We start from the raw sequence: 16,649 nt of genomic DNA, 5'->3' as shown, positions 1-16,649 counted from the left end.
TCTCCCTCTCCCTCTCCCTCTCCCTCTCCCTCTCCCTCTCCCTCTCCTCTCTCTCTCTCTCTCTCTCTCTCTCTCTCTCTCTCTCTCTCTCTCTCTCTCTCTCTCTCTCTCTCTCTCTCTCTCTCTCTCTCTCTCCCTCTTGCTGTCTCACCGTGACTGTAAACTGTCAGTGATAATTAGAAGGTCTCATGTTTCTTTAACCAAATAGGGATTAACTTTGTATCCCTCTCTCTCACACGCACACACACACGCCTAATCTTTCATTCACACACATACACACACATGCCTAATCTTTCATTCACACACACACACACACACACACACACGCCTAATCTTTCATTCATTCACACACACACACATGCGCACACACACCTAATCTTTCATTCACACACACACAAATCCACACGCCTAATCTTTCATTTTGATTGGCCTTTGGTGTGAAGGGAATTTATGAACGTGTGTGTGTGAGTTATTAGCCGTAACTTATGTAATATTTTCTTTCCGGAAAATGTAAGGTCAAGCTGCTTTTTCTGGCTGCAGTCGACATGTGGCTTGCCACAGTTTTATATGACAATATTACTGTCGAAACCAGCAAGGCCGGAAACGCGGAAAGCCAGCGAGTTTAAGTGACAATCGTGAAAACCACCAAGCGTTCTGATTTTGACGTGATTAACCGTTTTAATTTCATCCTCAGAGAACAGTTTCTGGGCTGTTTTTCACCTCAAACCTTCAACCGAGAACTCCATACCATCCACCTCCAGAACTAAATAACTGCACCGTAGAGTGTGAGTGGGACTTGAACTTGACTTCAGTATTCATTTGACTTTATGGCCTGTCTGCCCTTCTGATCTGTCTATTTTCTCCATTTCTATGTTGCTTTGGATAGAAGTGTCTGCTAAAGGAATCAAATGTGTATAAATATACTTACTTGACTTGACAGTATTAAGTTGACTTTGTTTCAAATGATGACACGCTAATGTGTTAATGTATTCAATTTGAAATGTAATGTAATGTTGTGTTAGTTGTCTTGCTTATATAACAGCAAACAACTATTTGAATATGAGATGTTATTATTATATTAATATGATGGGTAAACAAGAAAACACACTACAGCAAAGTTATATTTAACAATATATATTTTCCATTGTCATTGTACATTCCATTTCAACATAAGCTTTCTTCACAAACAAAAGTTGGCATCTAAATAAATACTATATAAAATAGAACTTCAAAATAAATATATCTATAAAGGGAAACTTTTATATGTGAGCTTTATCATTTTTTTCCATTATACTTAAACAAAACAAAGCACTTTTTAAAAAAATCCTCAAAGTTGTCATTGCAATAGCAAAGGAATTGGATAGCGTCAGCCAGCAGTAATGGTTCTTTTGATTGAGTGGGGACATTTCGTCGTGGACTAAAGGATGCCACTTCAAAGGGAGGCAGTCTACGTCACAGCATTCTAACCAAAACAGCAGGGTTCGTTCAGCGTGTTACTGTAGGTGATAATTAACAACCTCAAGGAGCTAGCGAGCCGTATGGTAATAACAGGTAACAGAGGAAGCGAGGATTTTGACTCGGGTCATGGTGAGAGACGGAATGGGAGAAAATTACTTGAGAAACTACTACAGAGATCCTCTATTAACCAAATGGAATGGAATGTGTGTGTGTGGAGAGAGAGAGAGAGAGAGAGAGAGAGAGAGAGAGAGAGATTTCTCTTTCCCTCCTGCCGGAGATTTGACAAGTTTATGCACGGCAGCTGTGTTTGTCAATCAAGGCCAGGGTACGACTTTGAGAAAGGAGGGAAGAGAGTAGGGAGAAAGAGAGAAAGAGAGAGAGTTGCGACACAGAGCACAAACAGCAGCCAGGAAATGGGTTGATCCGGATAGACTGAGATTGTATTCCTTCAGTGGATCAAATGAGTTTGCAGTTGAGAGGGGAGAAACTATGAATTAGCTCTGGCTCTGCCTTGCTGACGAGGTGTGGACCGCATAAACAGAGGTATTTTTATTGCCCGGGCACACTTTTCAAAATCAAGTGCTTGTGATAGAAAGACTCACTGTCTCATCTCTCTCCCCCCCCCCCCTCCCCTCGATCTCAACACTTTTACCCCCAAAATATATATCTAATGTATCTCTATGTATTTTGTACTGAATTGTTGTTATAATGTACCATGCATTTTTCAAGGACATTTAAAACTCTTCTAAATAACACAAATGTCTTAAAACTATTTACAGTAAGAATGTCTGACCTGCTAAAGGTCTATTTCCAACATATTGTCAAAACATTTGCAATTTTCCCAAATGGCTTTCCAAAGCCTCACAATAATTCTCACTTTTGGCACCTTCTCTTGGATTGAATTGCAAACAATTGAAAATATTGCCTTATACATTCAGAACTAAGGACAGTGTTTTTTTTTTTTTCCTGTGTGTTTTCAGCTTTGTGCAACAATACAAGTACAGGGATTAGCTAGTGAGGGTACTTATGTTCGTGGGGGACCTTGAAATTAACCGAAGTGAAAGACAAGTGAAGAAAAAATCTATATAGAGACAGTGACTATCATGTGTATGCCAAAAGGACGCAAACTGCTAAAAAAAATGGGGTACCGTACCTTTAAGAGCAACTGCCATCAAACCATTTGGCGAGAGTGCATAATAACTGTGACCCTTCAGACGGAAAACAAGCTACACTACTCCTTTGGCAAAGTCCTAGGAATATCATGCAAGCCACAATAAAAAAGACGTTGTGAAAATAAAGATAGTTATCTTCTATGAGACAAACTCTGTAGCGAAATAATTAGAATTTGAGGAAGGAGGAGGGATACATTGTGAACTAAAAGTAGTTCACAGAATTAGGTCAAATACACTTAGCATCGGTACTTGACACTGTGCTTTAAGTCCATTCTAAGGGGTGCGCTTCATTTGAAAAAGGTTGTGCAAGTGGCAGGTTTGATTTGAACTAAGGCTGGCTAGACACAACACGACTACAACTTCAGTGGACCTTCTCCCTCATTATTATCACTACGTTCTGCTGGCCGTTCTCTCTTCTCTTAGCTTACTCGCGCTAAATAATTCACAATTGCCTTTTTGCCCTTTTTTTTCTCTAAAACTGTTCTTTGCCTGGTGTGCAAAGGGAAGCCCCTTAGGCTTTTAGGCAGTTTTATCGTGCTAGGCCAAGTTATACTCACGAAGAGCTGCTGCAATCCCTGAGAAGGTTGTGTTTTTCTTTTCTTTTTTTCTCCTTTTTTTCAGTTTCTCTACGACATCAAATTCTAGCACTGGGGTTAACCATTACACTAGACCATGCAGAGCATGAACACACATGCATTCTCTGAGGTGATCTCGTGAAAGCTAGCTTAATGGCGTTAGCATCTTTAGCATGTTTAGTCCCGATAGAGGGACGTTGAAGAGTGATTATCTCCCACATGGAATCTATGACCTGCCATTGCCGACTAGAGAACATGTGAGAATATGTATATATTTATATATATATATAAAAAACGGACATGGAGTGTTGCCAAAGCCACACAATGTTGCCTCTCTACTTGTCACCTTAAAACGCTCTTAAAACACCAAGCCAACAAGAGGAAGACGTGTGTGGGGTCTTAAAGCCATACACCGGGGCGGAATATGACTGATCATTTGATGTGATCGACGTCCTAAACTACTCTGGGTACTGACAGTTTGGGAGTTTCGGAGGGGGGGGGGGGGGGGGGCTGTTGCTTTGGACCAGAGCAGTTCTCTTCAACGGTTCGCCCTTCGCCCGTCAAGACTGAAGCATTGAGAAAGGGCGGGGCGATGAACTACGCCTTCAGCCATGTTCAGAAACGCAACAATTGTCCACCGTTCCGTTCCCACCTAAAGGATGGGCTTCTATTGGAGGAGAGAAGAGGGGATGGGGGGGGGGGAGGGTCAGGGGGCGGGGCTGGCAGCCTCCACCACCATCCATCCACCCCTCCGGTTGGTGGCCGTCTCGTCGACGACAACCACACCCGGGACAGATTCCCGGATGCAAGTACCATAGTATCAGAGAAGTCCCAGGGGAGGAGCAGGGTCTGTGGGTTGGTGGGTGGGTGGCTATAAGGCGAGGGATCATCCTCTCCAGAACAAGCTCAGAGCTAAGGCCACACATCCCGTATCACGAGGCCTGTTGCTGTTTCTCCCCGCCCGCCTCCCCGGCGCTCTTGCACGCCTGCTGGGGCGCCTTGCACCGGCAGCCCGGCCGACTGGCGCTGTCGTAGCACCTCTGCGACAGTTTGGCCACGCCCATGGCGGGCAGGTAGCACACGAGGCAGGGCAGGACCAGGGAGGCGGCGGCCATGCATGACCAGCGGGCGCAGCAGTTGGACTGGGAGCAGGAGCAGGGCCTGTCAGCGCAGGAGCCCTCGTCGTCCTCGTCCTCCGTGCAGTGGTAGAAGACGCCCTTCACCAGGCACATGCAGGTGGCCGAGTCTACCAGGCTCTGCACCGAGCACAGGCACTCCTGGTTGCACACCCAGCAGGACGGCAGGGCCCTGGGCAAGGTGCATTCCGTACACCTGCACTTCCCGCACCTCTCGCACAGCAGGCGGTGCCTCTTCTCCGCTGGGGAAGTGGGGATCCCCGCGCCCCCCGGCTGGCCCGCCGCCGCCGCAGCCTTTAGGTCCAGGGCCTTGGAGGAGGAAGAGGTGGACGAAGTGGACGAGGTGGACGAGGAGGAGGTGAGGACCTTGGGCTCGGAGCCAGGGGCCCGGGTGTTGATGGTTGCCGGGTGGAGGTCCACAACGGGGTTGGGGGCGGCGTGGTCCAGAAGTCTCTGGTCTGAGGAGGTGCTACCGCTACTGCTGATGGAACTGGGTCTCCCGCTGAAGGAGATCCAGGGGTGGGTGGTGGCGTCGTGGTGGGGGTGAGGGTGGGGTTCGCAGCGCCCCAGGTGGTGGTGGGGGTGATGGGGGGCACCCAGCAGGCTCTCCTGGGGGTGGTGCTGGGGCAGCGCCCGCTGGGAGGCCTTCTGGCTGCCCGGCTGCTGGGACACGACGGCGGGGCTGTCGATGTAGTCGTTCTCCACGTGGGACGATTTCATCTGGTCGATGGGGAAGATGGTGAGGGGGTGCTGGAGGCGTCCGTAAGGCACCATGCTGTCCAGCAGAGGCTGGGAGATGACGGAGGGAGACACCCCTGGAATGTGCTGGGGAACCCTGGACTCCATCTGGAGACTTGTGTCCCTCATGCAGCACACAGTTCAACGTCCAGCCGGCCTAGTTGGAGGTGGGGGGGGGGGGGGGGAGAGACAGGAAGGTCAGAACAGCCTCACACACACACAGGGCAATAAAACTAGAATAGCACGTAATAAACTGTAGAATTGGATTGTCCAGACAAATATGGGATATTGTCTTCGGAGCACAATAGTGGAAGAGAGGATAAAGTGATCTTTCGGTCGGCAGGAAAGGAAAATAAATGATATCTTGTCAGTACCTCCCAATGACAACGTACATCTTAGACTATCAGAACTGGCATAAGAAACACAATATCTATCTAACCTCATTTTGGGACAGGGTATCCAAATTTGGATCAAGACACAAGACTTGACATTCTTTGATATATACAACTAAACATACATATACGCAGTGTGAATTATACAATGACAATCGGGGGGGGTCAACTTCTTCTCCAGGGCGTATATAGAGCCCCCGGACCTGTTGTTTTTACCTCTTTTGGGGGGTCCAAGTCTTAATTAGGGGGGTCAAACCCCCGCAATTCCATAATTCCAACCCTGCATATACATTCCAGATTGTAAAGGCTAAAATGCTCCCAATAGATTCGTTTTGGAATCTTCACAATTCCGTATGACACTTTTGGAGCCTAGAAGGAACACTAAAGATTCTAAAGCGAACCCTGTGTATAATAAGCCTTCTGTGGAATCTTTATAAGCAGGGTTTTCTATTGTTCTGTATTGCATCAGAGTGCCTGATAGACTTTATACCACAGACCAGCTTCAAACAGCTCATTTAATGTGCATAAAGGATACTGGAGAAAATAACCATTCACATTTTTTCCGATGTAGCCTACACGCAAATTGATGGATTGCATAGGCCCTGATCTGACATTTAATGACAAAAATATATTTTTGACATTTACTTTTTTAAAGAATAAATAACCTTGATTCCAATCAACTTCATAACCTAGATATGTGCTCGTTTTTATATTTTTTAAAGACTAGGTCCCTGAACCAACAGCAACCGAATACATAACATGTCTGTAGTCATCTAGCAAGCTAATCTTTGTGAATGAAAACCGAAAGGAACGGTTTGGGACTGGAGTTTTTTGTGAATGATCCGGTGGCTCAAAAAATATGCTAGGCCGTAAGTATATACCGTCAGATTCCATTCACAAAAGATGAATGAGTAGCCAACTAATGTAAAACGTGTTTCGTGTTTACTGCATAATAGGTTATTTCAATGGTTATTTCACGGTTGTTAATGACGGAGACATGTCGCGTGACAGACAGTTGAAATGTATGTCACAAACCAAAGTATCCAAATTTACAGAATATGGTTAATTTCTGATTTTACGTTTGATCGTTAGTAAACAGAATGTTTTTTCCGATTCAAGATAAACTGTAATCTATGTCTGAGAGACTAAAATTATCAGCGAGATATATCGTTCATGATGCAAGCTCACTGCTGATCGATATAGGCTATATCTTACATAGGAGTATTTCTTTGTTAAACGGTGATGTCATAAATAGGTTATTCATATCGAGAAATGTAGGGTGTTTTTACAGGACGAGGGCTTTTCTGGGTTCATCGACGTTGCCAAAACCAAGTGACAATAGAGACAAACTTGTTGCGACATTTCTGTCCAAGTGTGAAAAAGCTTGCGATCATCTCATTTAGGCACCTATTGATTCCGTAGACCGTCCACTGTCCCCGTCCACTGTCCCCCGCCCCTCGATGTGGGTCCTGCTCTGAGACATTAAAACACAGGCGACGCGACACAGCAACCGTTCCACGTAAGAAAATGGGGATGGAACCTTTATGATTTAAATGACAGATACAATTACATGATCACATCTGATTGGGCTATGAGTATAGTCATATATAAACACCTCAATCGTAAAAGCCAAGGATTCGTGTCCAGTCGCTTTGGATAATAGATCGTCTAAATGTGAGAAACACACGCCAAAGCATCAGCCCACAGTCTCCCTGACGAAAGACTGGCAATCTGAAGGCTTATCAATGCCATCGAAAGATGAGAAGCCTAGATATGAAAGGAAAGGAGATGGCCAAACCACCTGACATATGCACACGATGTGCCTGCCCAGCGCTCGCGCTGCAGAGAAGCGTCACGCAACGATCCTCAGTAATGTACAAGCTGTAGCCTATGAGGGGGTCGCGCGAGGACCATCTCTATCCACGACGTTAATCTTCTTTTGTGTAGTCTATAGGCTAAAACATGGATATTTATAACGATAACAAGTCAAACCCGTTTTGAGGTCGCCCAATGAATTAGCAATTTAATCAACTCGTACGATCATATTAGCTCGCAACCAACACGGAATTGGTCCGTGGTTAAACATTGACACAAAGTGCAATATGGAAACAGCTTGTTGCAAGGGAGCGAGTTTTTTTTCCACCGCACCACAAAACTGGGGAGGCAAAACGAAATCCGCCTATACCAATGCTCCATCAAAGCGACCTGCTTAAAATCATGAACTATTACGAAAACGTTATTATAAATCCCTGGTGTTGACTTACTTTTTCAGTTTAAGCAGCGCATTTCTGTATTCAGCATGATGTCCACACGTAAAATGTATTCCAATCCAAGATTATGCTCCCATGTATAGTTCTAAACCATTGAGAGAAGAATTGTTGAACACCGTCCACTCACTGCATAGCCTACTGCGGTGAAGACACGGGCTTTTCGATACGATGTTGCAACTACAGGGGGAAATGGGTTTTTATGAATGGGAGGGTAAAAGACGTACTGCGCAGATGCCTCGACAGATTTTTTTTTTGTGAATGGGAGGGCAGAGCGTCTCAAATGCGGGGGTTACATTTTTATGAATGGGAGGACTCCGAATTTCATTGCGCAAGCGTGGTACCACGATTTTATGAATGGAAGAATCGGGGGCTTTTCGTCACAAGGGCAATGTCAGAAAGGATTACATGAATGAGGCGGTTATGTGCCTCACGCCACGCTAGTTATTTATGTATGCATTCACTCATTCGTGTTTCCTACGGGCCCTGTGACCTGAAAAAGAATGCTAATTTCTTCAATACTCACCATATGTCCGAGCCATCGCCTTCATTTAGAACTGTGTACTGGAAAGGAGCACACACCGGTTTATCAAATGTTTGATGAGGAATGTAGCTATTATGGGCTTGTAATCTGTGTAGATCACGAAATCCGTTTGGTAAACTCTATTATAATTGTCAATGTGTCTTACCTACATATAATATTAAACGTTGACATATTTACAAAATATAATTTAAGATCATTGTGTAATTTGGATTCGATAATGAGTTGATATTGTCAGCGTTATCTCCAATCTTAATCAAACAACGATGCTGAATATTTTAGGCCTATATGTGGAAGGTAGTCCACACAACGGAAACGAGATTTTGATTTAATTTTAAAAGGCCATTTTTAGATTAGTACGCATTCTCTTACTATTTCTATTCACACTTGGGGTATTTCCGATCTTTCCTGATACAACAATTGTTGTTTGAGTTCCGTCTCTCGCGCAGTACAGAGACGAGTTTATGACGCCTACACTGAAACGCAGCCAGCATTAGGAAGGCAGGATTCACAAAGGGACAGGATGTTGCCGACTTGTACCGAAACCGCAAGAAGGAAATGAGTGTGAATTTCCTTCTTAACATCCTACTGTCTGCCCCTCCACCGCAGAATAGCGCCCAGTTTGGGCTTTTAAACGCTGTCAAAGGTTAATAGTCACCCACTACATTAGCACTGATTTCCATGACAACCACACCTCGATTTTTAAACCGACACATCGCAATTGTTTGTGAGGACTTGGTCAAGGGCATAATATCATTCAGTTTCTCTGATCAGTTAATCATACTTTATTTAAAAACATTTGTTGTCATTGTCATTTGTTGAAAGATGCAGCATGGTATTTTGGTAGGTTTGTCATGTTTGCCTAGTTTCTCAGAGAGGAACAAAAAACAGCGATGCCTTAAAGATCGTTCCACACAAACACACACGTTTTTTTCTAGTGAGGTTGGTTTGTTCCTGTTGACGCCCACTCAGTTTTCCACAACTGTGTGGCTAGGAAACATGGATCAGCTGGAACTCCTGGTTAAGTTGTGCATATTGTTCCTTGTCAGGATGACCGTCACAAAAGCACCGAAAGCTGTAGCTTATCATTTTTTTCAAGCCAGAATTTGAATCTGTTGTATTCGACAGGCGAAACCCATACACACACTAACCACGTCATTTGTTTTTCCGATGGTTTGCAAAACTCTTACGTTTCGTAGCAGATAATTCTGGAGGAGTATCTGTGGGGTGGTTTGTTGTCAAATCACTGAGAAAGGTCTGGAGTTACACTAACAAGTACGAGCTAACCACCAGCAGTCATGTGACGCACTGCTCTTCCGTAGGCCTACGTTACGTTTCAGAATAAACATCTCACCCCGCAAACAACAGCACAGCCGTCACATAAACAACAATGCAGGTGCTTGTTGTGTCTGCCTGTGACCGCCTGTTGAGATGCTGATGTCTGAGAGGCCATGGCAGTAAGTCTCACCTCAAACACAGGGACAGGTAGTTTCAACTCATCAAATATTGACTTCCTGGTGCTGCAGAAGCAGGCCAGGTCTTTTAGGAGGTGTGTTTGTGAGCATTGGAGCAGACAGGGCCCTGTGGCTGAGCGGGAGGAAGACGATGAATGAGAGTGTGTGTTTTGGTGGGTTGTGTGTGTGTGTGTGTGTGTGCTCACGAGTGTGAGTGTGTGTGTTTTTGTCAGTGTGTGCAACCATCAAAATAAAGAGTTTGATAGCTTTGGTGAAGTGTTACACCTTAACGAGGCCAGATGGAGGCCCAATCCTTCTTCAGCGCATTCACATCAACCTAAATATTACGACCTCGAATGAAACTGTGAAATGTGATAGAGTAAGAATGTTATTCCACGCTATCCTGTTCTAATATATATGCATTGTTATATTTACACACCTGGATCGAATGTCTGTATTTTGTACACATCCAAGCTAACATTGCACTCGACCGACAGGTTTTGTATTTAAACTATTTAAATGATTTCAGTCATCCTGCGGAGCAGTGGGCGGGCCAGTGACAGAGTACCCACAATCCCCTGCTGTGATGAGGGGGCAAAGCACAGACCCTGGTGGAAGCTGACCTTTGACCTGTATTCACAAGGCTGACAGGACCCTGGTGGAACCTCCCCTACACTGGGTAGCCACCATCGTTGAAGCGTGACCTGTCGTGGGGGGGCTAGGGGTGTGTGTGAGGGTGTGTGTGTGGGGGGGGGCTAGGGGTGTGTGTAAGGGTGTGTTTGTGTGGGGGGGGCTAGGGGTGTGTGTAAGGGTGTGTGTGTGGGGGGGGGGGGCTAGGGGTGTGTGTAAGGGTGTGTGTGTGGGGGGGGGGGGCTAGGGGTGTGTGTAAGGGTGTGTGGGGGGGGGGGGGGCTAGGGGTGTGTGTAAGGGTGTGTGTGTGGGGGGGGGGGCAGTACACCTCACATTGTAGGCATTCCACAAGAAGCTGTGTGCACATATCATTCATACCCCCCAAAACAGCCAACCCACCCCTGTAATACAGAGCTGACTCTGGGGGTCCCAAAGAGGGGGGGGCAGGACGGAGGGGTGGAGGGGGCAGGGGGGGGGCAGGATGGGGGGCAGGATGGGGGGGGGGCATCTCATGGAGGGGTTCATGGAGGTTCCTGGCTCTCGGGATCCACTACAAAGACTGTTGTTCTTACTGTGTATCGCAGGCAAGTGCAAACGATTGCACACAAACACAGAGAGTGGTTTTCTGTTAGTGTGTGTGGGTCGTGTCTGGGGTGGAGGAGGGTATGGATAGACTGGGTGGCTTCTGTGAGCAGTGTCTTGCCCTGCGGTCTTCTGTGTGCTGGTGTGTGAGTGAGTGAGTGTGTGTGCTGGTGTGTGTAGGGGTTTTCACGTGTGCGCAAATGGCTAATGTGTGTGTGCATGTGTGTGCGTGTGTTTTATATTTACTCTGCACGTGTGGTTCGGCCTACTCAGCCAAATGGTGGTTCCTTCCACATCCACTGAGCTGCTGGACTGCAGCCCCAGCAGAGACTGAGTCTAGCCCAGACGAGACGAGGTAGTCATTACACGGCTGGAATTAGACACGGTATCAAGTCGAACATTAGTATGGAGAAGACAAGCACACTGGCCAAAACTGTGTGGCTCACCAATAGCTGGTTAGTTATACTAAACTGTGTGGACATCACATTGGTAATGGAATTGTTGCATACAAGTGTGTGTGTGTGTGTGTGGACGAGGAGGCTATGCAGAGAGAGGAAGGGAGTTGGCATTTACTGCCCCCCTCAGCACTCATCCAGACGTAAGATGACCTTCGTTAGCTTCGCTAGCATGGAGCCACAAACGCCTCCTCTTCCTCCCCCACCTCCTCCTCCCCCACCTCCGCCAGCAGTAGCAGGGCTATATTTAACTCCTGATTCAGCAGCCAGGGTCCGGCCTCGCTGGGCTGAACATCAGCACTGTGCAGCCTCAAAAGGCCTTCGCTGACAGGCTAACGGCTAAAATAAACCCTGACCAGGAAGACACCTCAGACTTCAGCAGAACTGCTTCCTATATGAGCCAGCAGTTTGAAGGGGAGGAGAGGGAGGGGGAGGGAGGGAGGAGGAAAGGGAGGGAGGGAGGGAGGGAGGGGGAGAGGGAGGAGGGAGGAGGAGAGGGAGGGAGGAGAGGGAGGGAGGAGGAGAGGGAGGGGGAAGGAAGAGGAGAGGGAGGGAGGGGGAGGGAAGAGGAGAGGGAGGGAGAAGGAGGGGGAGGGAGGAGGAGAGGGAGGGAGGAGGAGAGGGAGGGAGAGGGAGGAGGAGAGGGAGGGAGGAGGAGAGGTAGGGGGAGGGAAGAGGAGAGGGAGGGGGAGGGAGGAGAGGGTGGGAGGAGGAGAGGGAGGGAGGGAGGAGGAGTGGAAGGGGGAGGTAGGAAGGGGATACTTGTGTGATGTTGCATGCGTTCTCCGGAGTGACGACTGTTTTCTGAAGATGAAATTCCATGATTTAGGGGAATGACGCGTCTTGAAAACACTTGGAGGGTTGTCAAAGGGAACTGACCCGAGATCTGACGGCATACTAGCAGTTATGGTTCATCACCAAGTGAAGAAAGCAAAATAAAAATATACATTTATTAATGGAGTCTTGTGAATTCAATGTGTGGGTAGAGTGGGGTGGTTGATCAGGCTAATCTGGTTTCAGGCTCCCCCACTCCCCCTCCCCCATCTCCCTCCCTCCACTCCCCCACTCCCCCTCCCCCATCTCCCTCCCTCCACTCCCCCACTCCCCCTCCCCCATCTCCCTCCCCCATCTCCCTCCCTCCACTCCTCTACTCCCCCTCCCCCATCTCCCTCCCTCCACTCCTCTACTCCCCCTCCCCCATCTCCTTCCCTCCACTCCTCTACTCCCCCTCCCCCATCTCCCTCCCTCCACTCCTCCACTCCCCCTCCCCCATCTCCCTCCACTCCTCTACTCCCCCTCCCCCATCTCCCTCCACTCCTCTACTCCCCCTCCCCCATCTCCCTCCACTCCTCTACTCCCCCTCCCCCATCTCCCTCCACTCCTCTACTCCCCCTCCCCCATCTCCCTCCCTCCACTCCTCTACTCCCCCTCCCCCATCTCCCTCTCCCCCATCTCCCTCCACTCCTCTACTCCCCCTCCCCCATCTCCCTCCCTCCACTCCTCTACTCCCCCTCCCCCATCTCCCTCCACTCCTCTACTCCCCCTTCCCCATCTCCCTCCCTCCCTCCACTCCCCCTCCTCTCTTCTCTAATGGAGACCCACGTCCTGTATATCAGTCAGATTAGCTGTGAATGAGCCAGGTAAAGACCACAGTGTGAGTGTGTGTGTGTGTGTGTGTGCGTGTGTGTGTGCTAGTTTTCCCAAAGGGGGAAGTGGCGTCTTTGATGAGGCTAATGAGCTGCCAATCCCACCTGGGGGCTACTTCCTAGGATCAGCTGGGGGGCTGGGAGGGGGGCTGGGAGGGGGGCTGGGAGGGGGGCTGGGAGGGGGGCTGGGAGGGGGGTTGGGTGTGAGGCTGTAAGGGGGGCTGAGGGGTGCTGGGGTGGGGGCTGGGATTGGGGCTGGCCACCTGAAACAACATGAAGTATCAAGATCCTGGGCACACCAGATCACCCTAACCCAGCCCAGCCTGGTCTCAGGTCAGCCTTCCCCATGCCCACCCTAACCCAGCCTGGTCACGACACTTGGAAACAGATCTTTTGTCGATTGTAAGACAACACACCTGATACTTTGAGAGAAAATGCTTGGATTTTGACAGAGAAATGGAATTGTAACCGTTGCCTATAAATAAAAAAATAAATAAATCTTCATTATCATCTCCAAAGTTACCACAAAGGACCAGTGATTCACTCAGACAACAGTTATTTCCCCGGAAGCCACGAAAGCCAGAGTCTTATTCTTGGAACAGACTTCCAGCTGTAGTCTGAACTGACAGGAACACATCCTGGTCTCACTGTCCTCCACCCTCTCCACCCGTGCTAAATATAGGCCAGTCTGGCGAGCAGCAGTCCCGCCTCTTCTCTACTTCCTTGCTTCCTTCCTGCCTGGCCTGTAGCGTGTCCACAAGTCCACTTTGTACCCAGTTACTTTCCTGCCCCCCCACCCCACCCCACCTCACAGCAGTTGTGTCACATCCTCTACGTGGTATTTGACGTCATCAGTCCCCACACCCAACCCTCCCTAAACACACGTCCTAAGTGCCCCTCTCCTCCCCCCACCCTCAGGGTCACACGCTCACCTTCCCTTCCTGACTCCCTCCTATGAATCCACACCATCCTACCCATGCTTACCATCACCCCCCCTCACCCCCACAGCCATTTCCTCTCTTCCCTCCTTCTTCTCCTGTACTGCTGTTCCTTCTTTGACCTTCCCACCTCCCACTCCCTACTCCATTTTTTTTTTCATTCAACAAATGTTCATCCCAAGGTTGGACGGCTCTCCCTCCTCAGGGGTCCTGGGTGGTCGGGACCTCTCTCCCCCCACCTCCACACCCTCTCTCCCCCCACCTCCACACCCTCTCTCCCCCCACCTCCACATGCCCGGGACGTGCACGGCTGGTGCTTCAGCCAGGTTCCAACATCAGACACTGTCTGACTTCAACCCTCAGACTTCAACTTTCATCGATCATGAATGATGAAAGAATACAAAATAAACAAATAAACAAAGAATAAAAAAACAAATCAAGCATTTGCTGTGGTGGATGTAGAGAAAAAGAAGTTAGAAGAAAGGTGTGTGTGTGTGGTCAGAAGAGAGAGAGAGGTGTGTGTGTGTGTGGTCAGAAGAGAGAGGTGTGTGTGTGTGGTCAGAGGCAGGTTAAGTTGGCTCAGGGTGTTTCAGCAGAGTAGCAGGAGGGTGTGATTTACGGCGACGTCTTACAGCCTTTATACGGAGAAGACACGCACACGCACACACACACGCACACACACACACACACACACACATAGCAAGAAAACAGATCGCTGATCAAACTGGTTTAACAGACAGCCGGTGTGTCAGAAGTTCTCTCTCTCTCGCTGTCTTTCTCTTTCTCTTGCTCTCCCTCTCTCACTCTGAAAATATGTTTTCAGCCTTTTCAGAGCTTGACTGTAAGTCTGAAAATGGAAATAATGGTTATTTCAGCGGCAGAGGAAAACACTTTCACAGAACGTTCTCCTTCAGTGGCCACGTTCCATTCCTTCCTGCTGAAACCGGGTCTGAACCCGAGAAGAGTGGCTCGTCACAGACTGCGACTGCTCAGCCAACTTGTCTAGCGACTACAGTTGTCCAACCGTTGTTGGGAACCTAAGACAAATAACAAAAAGGGCTTTTACAGTAAAAAAAAAAACTCGCTGCAACCAAATCCCTGTGGAACAGAGTGCTTCACTGCTCTGGTCGTCCTCTTCCTCCTCCCCTTCACAGCTCAGGTGGATGGGGCCCTGCACGCAGCTGGACCTCCCCTGGTAAGCATGAAGGCTAATGGTGGTCGGGGAGGCACCGTCGCTGCTCTCAAGCCCAGGATGGGATGCTGTCTCCTGGGTTGGCCCGGGCACGGAGGAGACCTCTGGTTCCTGGTTGGTCCTCATCCATCATCAGGCCAGACCCTCTGGCCCGTCTACACAGGAGGGTTCAGAGCTTCCTACAAAGTGACAAACCCCATCAAAGAGACTGCGCCGGGACGAGAGAGCGTTTTTATGACATGTCTTCAAAGAGCAGTTTTGGGAGTTCAAAGCACAGAGCAAAGAGAAAGACAGAGAGAGGGGAGAGAGAGAGAGAGAGAGAGAGAGAGATAGAGAAAGAGAGAGGGGTAAATGGAAAGTTCAGTTATGCTTAGAGAAAGAGAGAGAGAGAGAGAGAGAGAGGGGGGGGGAGAGAGAGGAGGTAGAGAATGGGAGGAAAAGAGAGAGAGAGAGAAAGAGAGGGAGAGAGACAGATGAAGGGACTGAAGAGTGGGAGGCCCTCAAAGGGTATTTGATATGAAAGGGTTCCCCCCCCCACCCCCATCTCCAGACAGTAAATCATCAAAATGGGGCCACCTGCAGCCTCAACAGCAACCTCACCACGCCAATGTTTCCTTTCACAGGTGTGTCTGTGTGAAGCCTGACAACAAAGACCCGTCCAGATCACATGACCTGACGACCCGTCCAGATCACATGACCTGACGACCCGTCCAGATCACATGACCTGACGACCCGTCCAGATCACATGACCTGACGTGGGTCTCACAGACAGAGACACACTTCCTGCTTCCTGCTGCGGCACACGAGTATCTATAGCAGTCACACCGGCCAAGATTAGATGGAGGAAACTCGGTCAGACACAGGCCCAATGTATAGAAACACATCCGCCAAAGCGATTCAGCAACGTCTCATTATTATAGAACGTCCAAGTTGTTGCAGATTTCTATGAACTTTTTCATGGAATGGTGTTTAAAAGGATCCGTATCAAACATCTACTGTACAGTTTTCTGGTACTCTCAACTGAGGTAAACCACAGCAAACTACATATTTCTTTTAGATGCTTTAGGGTAAGAACAGGGTTGATTTTCACACTTTTGATTGGTCCCAGATCTGATTCATATTCAGAAGAATTCAATCGGATCATCTCAGTGACTCATCTGAATGACTCACCGTTTAGGTGGAGATATGTGTCCGGATTCTCAAAAGGTTACAAGTACAAGTACGTCTCACGACTGAACTCATCAGCCTGGCAGCAGCCCTAACCGCCCTTCTCACCATGACAAACGTTTGTTATTGTTAGATATTTCAATACTCTGAGAGAGAACAAAATCTATCTCAGGGGTGTCTTTTATCCAGCAGAAAGCTTAGTGAGTCTGACAGAAAGGTTTAATATTTATGTACCCTGCATCTCCGACTGACATGGTGATGTAGCGTGTCTATAATCAAGGCTATTGGATGATATGATGAGAGGTT

At 48.2% G+C, this 16,649-nt stretch overlaps 1 protein-coding gene across 2 annotated transcripts; it reads right to left on the bottom strand.

Moving 5' to 3' along the window:
• Positions 1–1,118: 1,118 nt before the first annotated feature.
• On the bottom strand, positions 1,119–7,921 carry spry4 (sprouty homolog 4 (Drosophila)). Of its 2 annotated transcripts, none has more exons than XM_084684369.1 (2): positions 7,736–7,921; positions 1,119–5,236 (listed from the first exon to the last, which is right to left on the bottom strand). In XM_084684369.1, the coding sequence occupies exon 2, from the start codon at positions 5,206–5,208 to the stop codon at positions 4,138–4,140; it is 1,071 nt and encodes a 356-aa protein (XP_084540495.1). In that variant the 5' UTR covers positions 5,209–5,236; positions 7,736–7,921; the 3' UTR covers positions 1,119–4,137. The 2 variants fall into 2 exon arrangements, with proteins under 2 accessions (XP_084540495.1, XP_084540496.1); XM_084684370.1 differs by lacking the exon at positions 7,736–7,921 and adding an exon at positions 6,879–7,225.
• Between the last annotated feature and the right edge of the window lie 8,728 nt (positions 7,922–16,649).

Source organism: Hypomesus nipponensis, chromosome 20 (genome assembly GCF_054491055.1).
Source record: "Hypomesus nipponensis isolate SF chromosome 20, ASM5449105v1, whole genome shotgun sequence".
In the NCBI taxonomy this organism is placed as follows: Eukaryota; Metazoa; Chordata; class Actinopteri; order Osmeriformes; family Osmeridae; genus Hypomesus; species Hypomesus nipponensis.
The sequence above is the reverse complement of the archived record's forward strand: the minus strand, read 5'-3'. Positions and strand labels throughout refer to the sequence as shown.

Bases quoted from the DNA above. Each gene is read 5' to 3' on its own strand.
- spry4 (XM_084684369.1), bottom strand. From the start codon at position 5,208: ATGAGGGACACAAGTCTCCAGATGGAGTCCAGGGTTCCCCAGCACATT.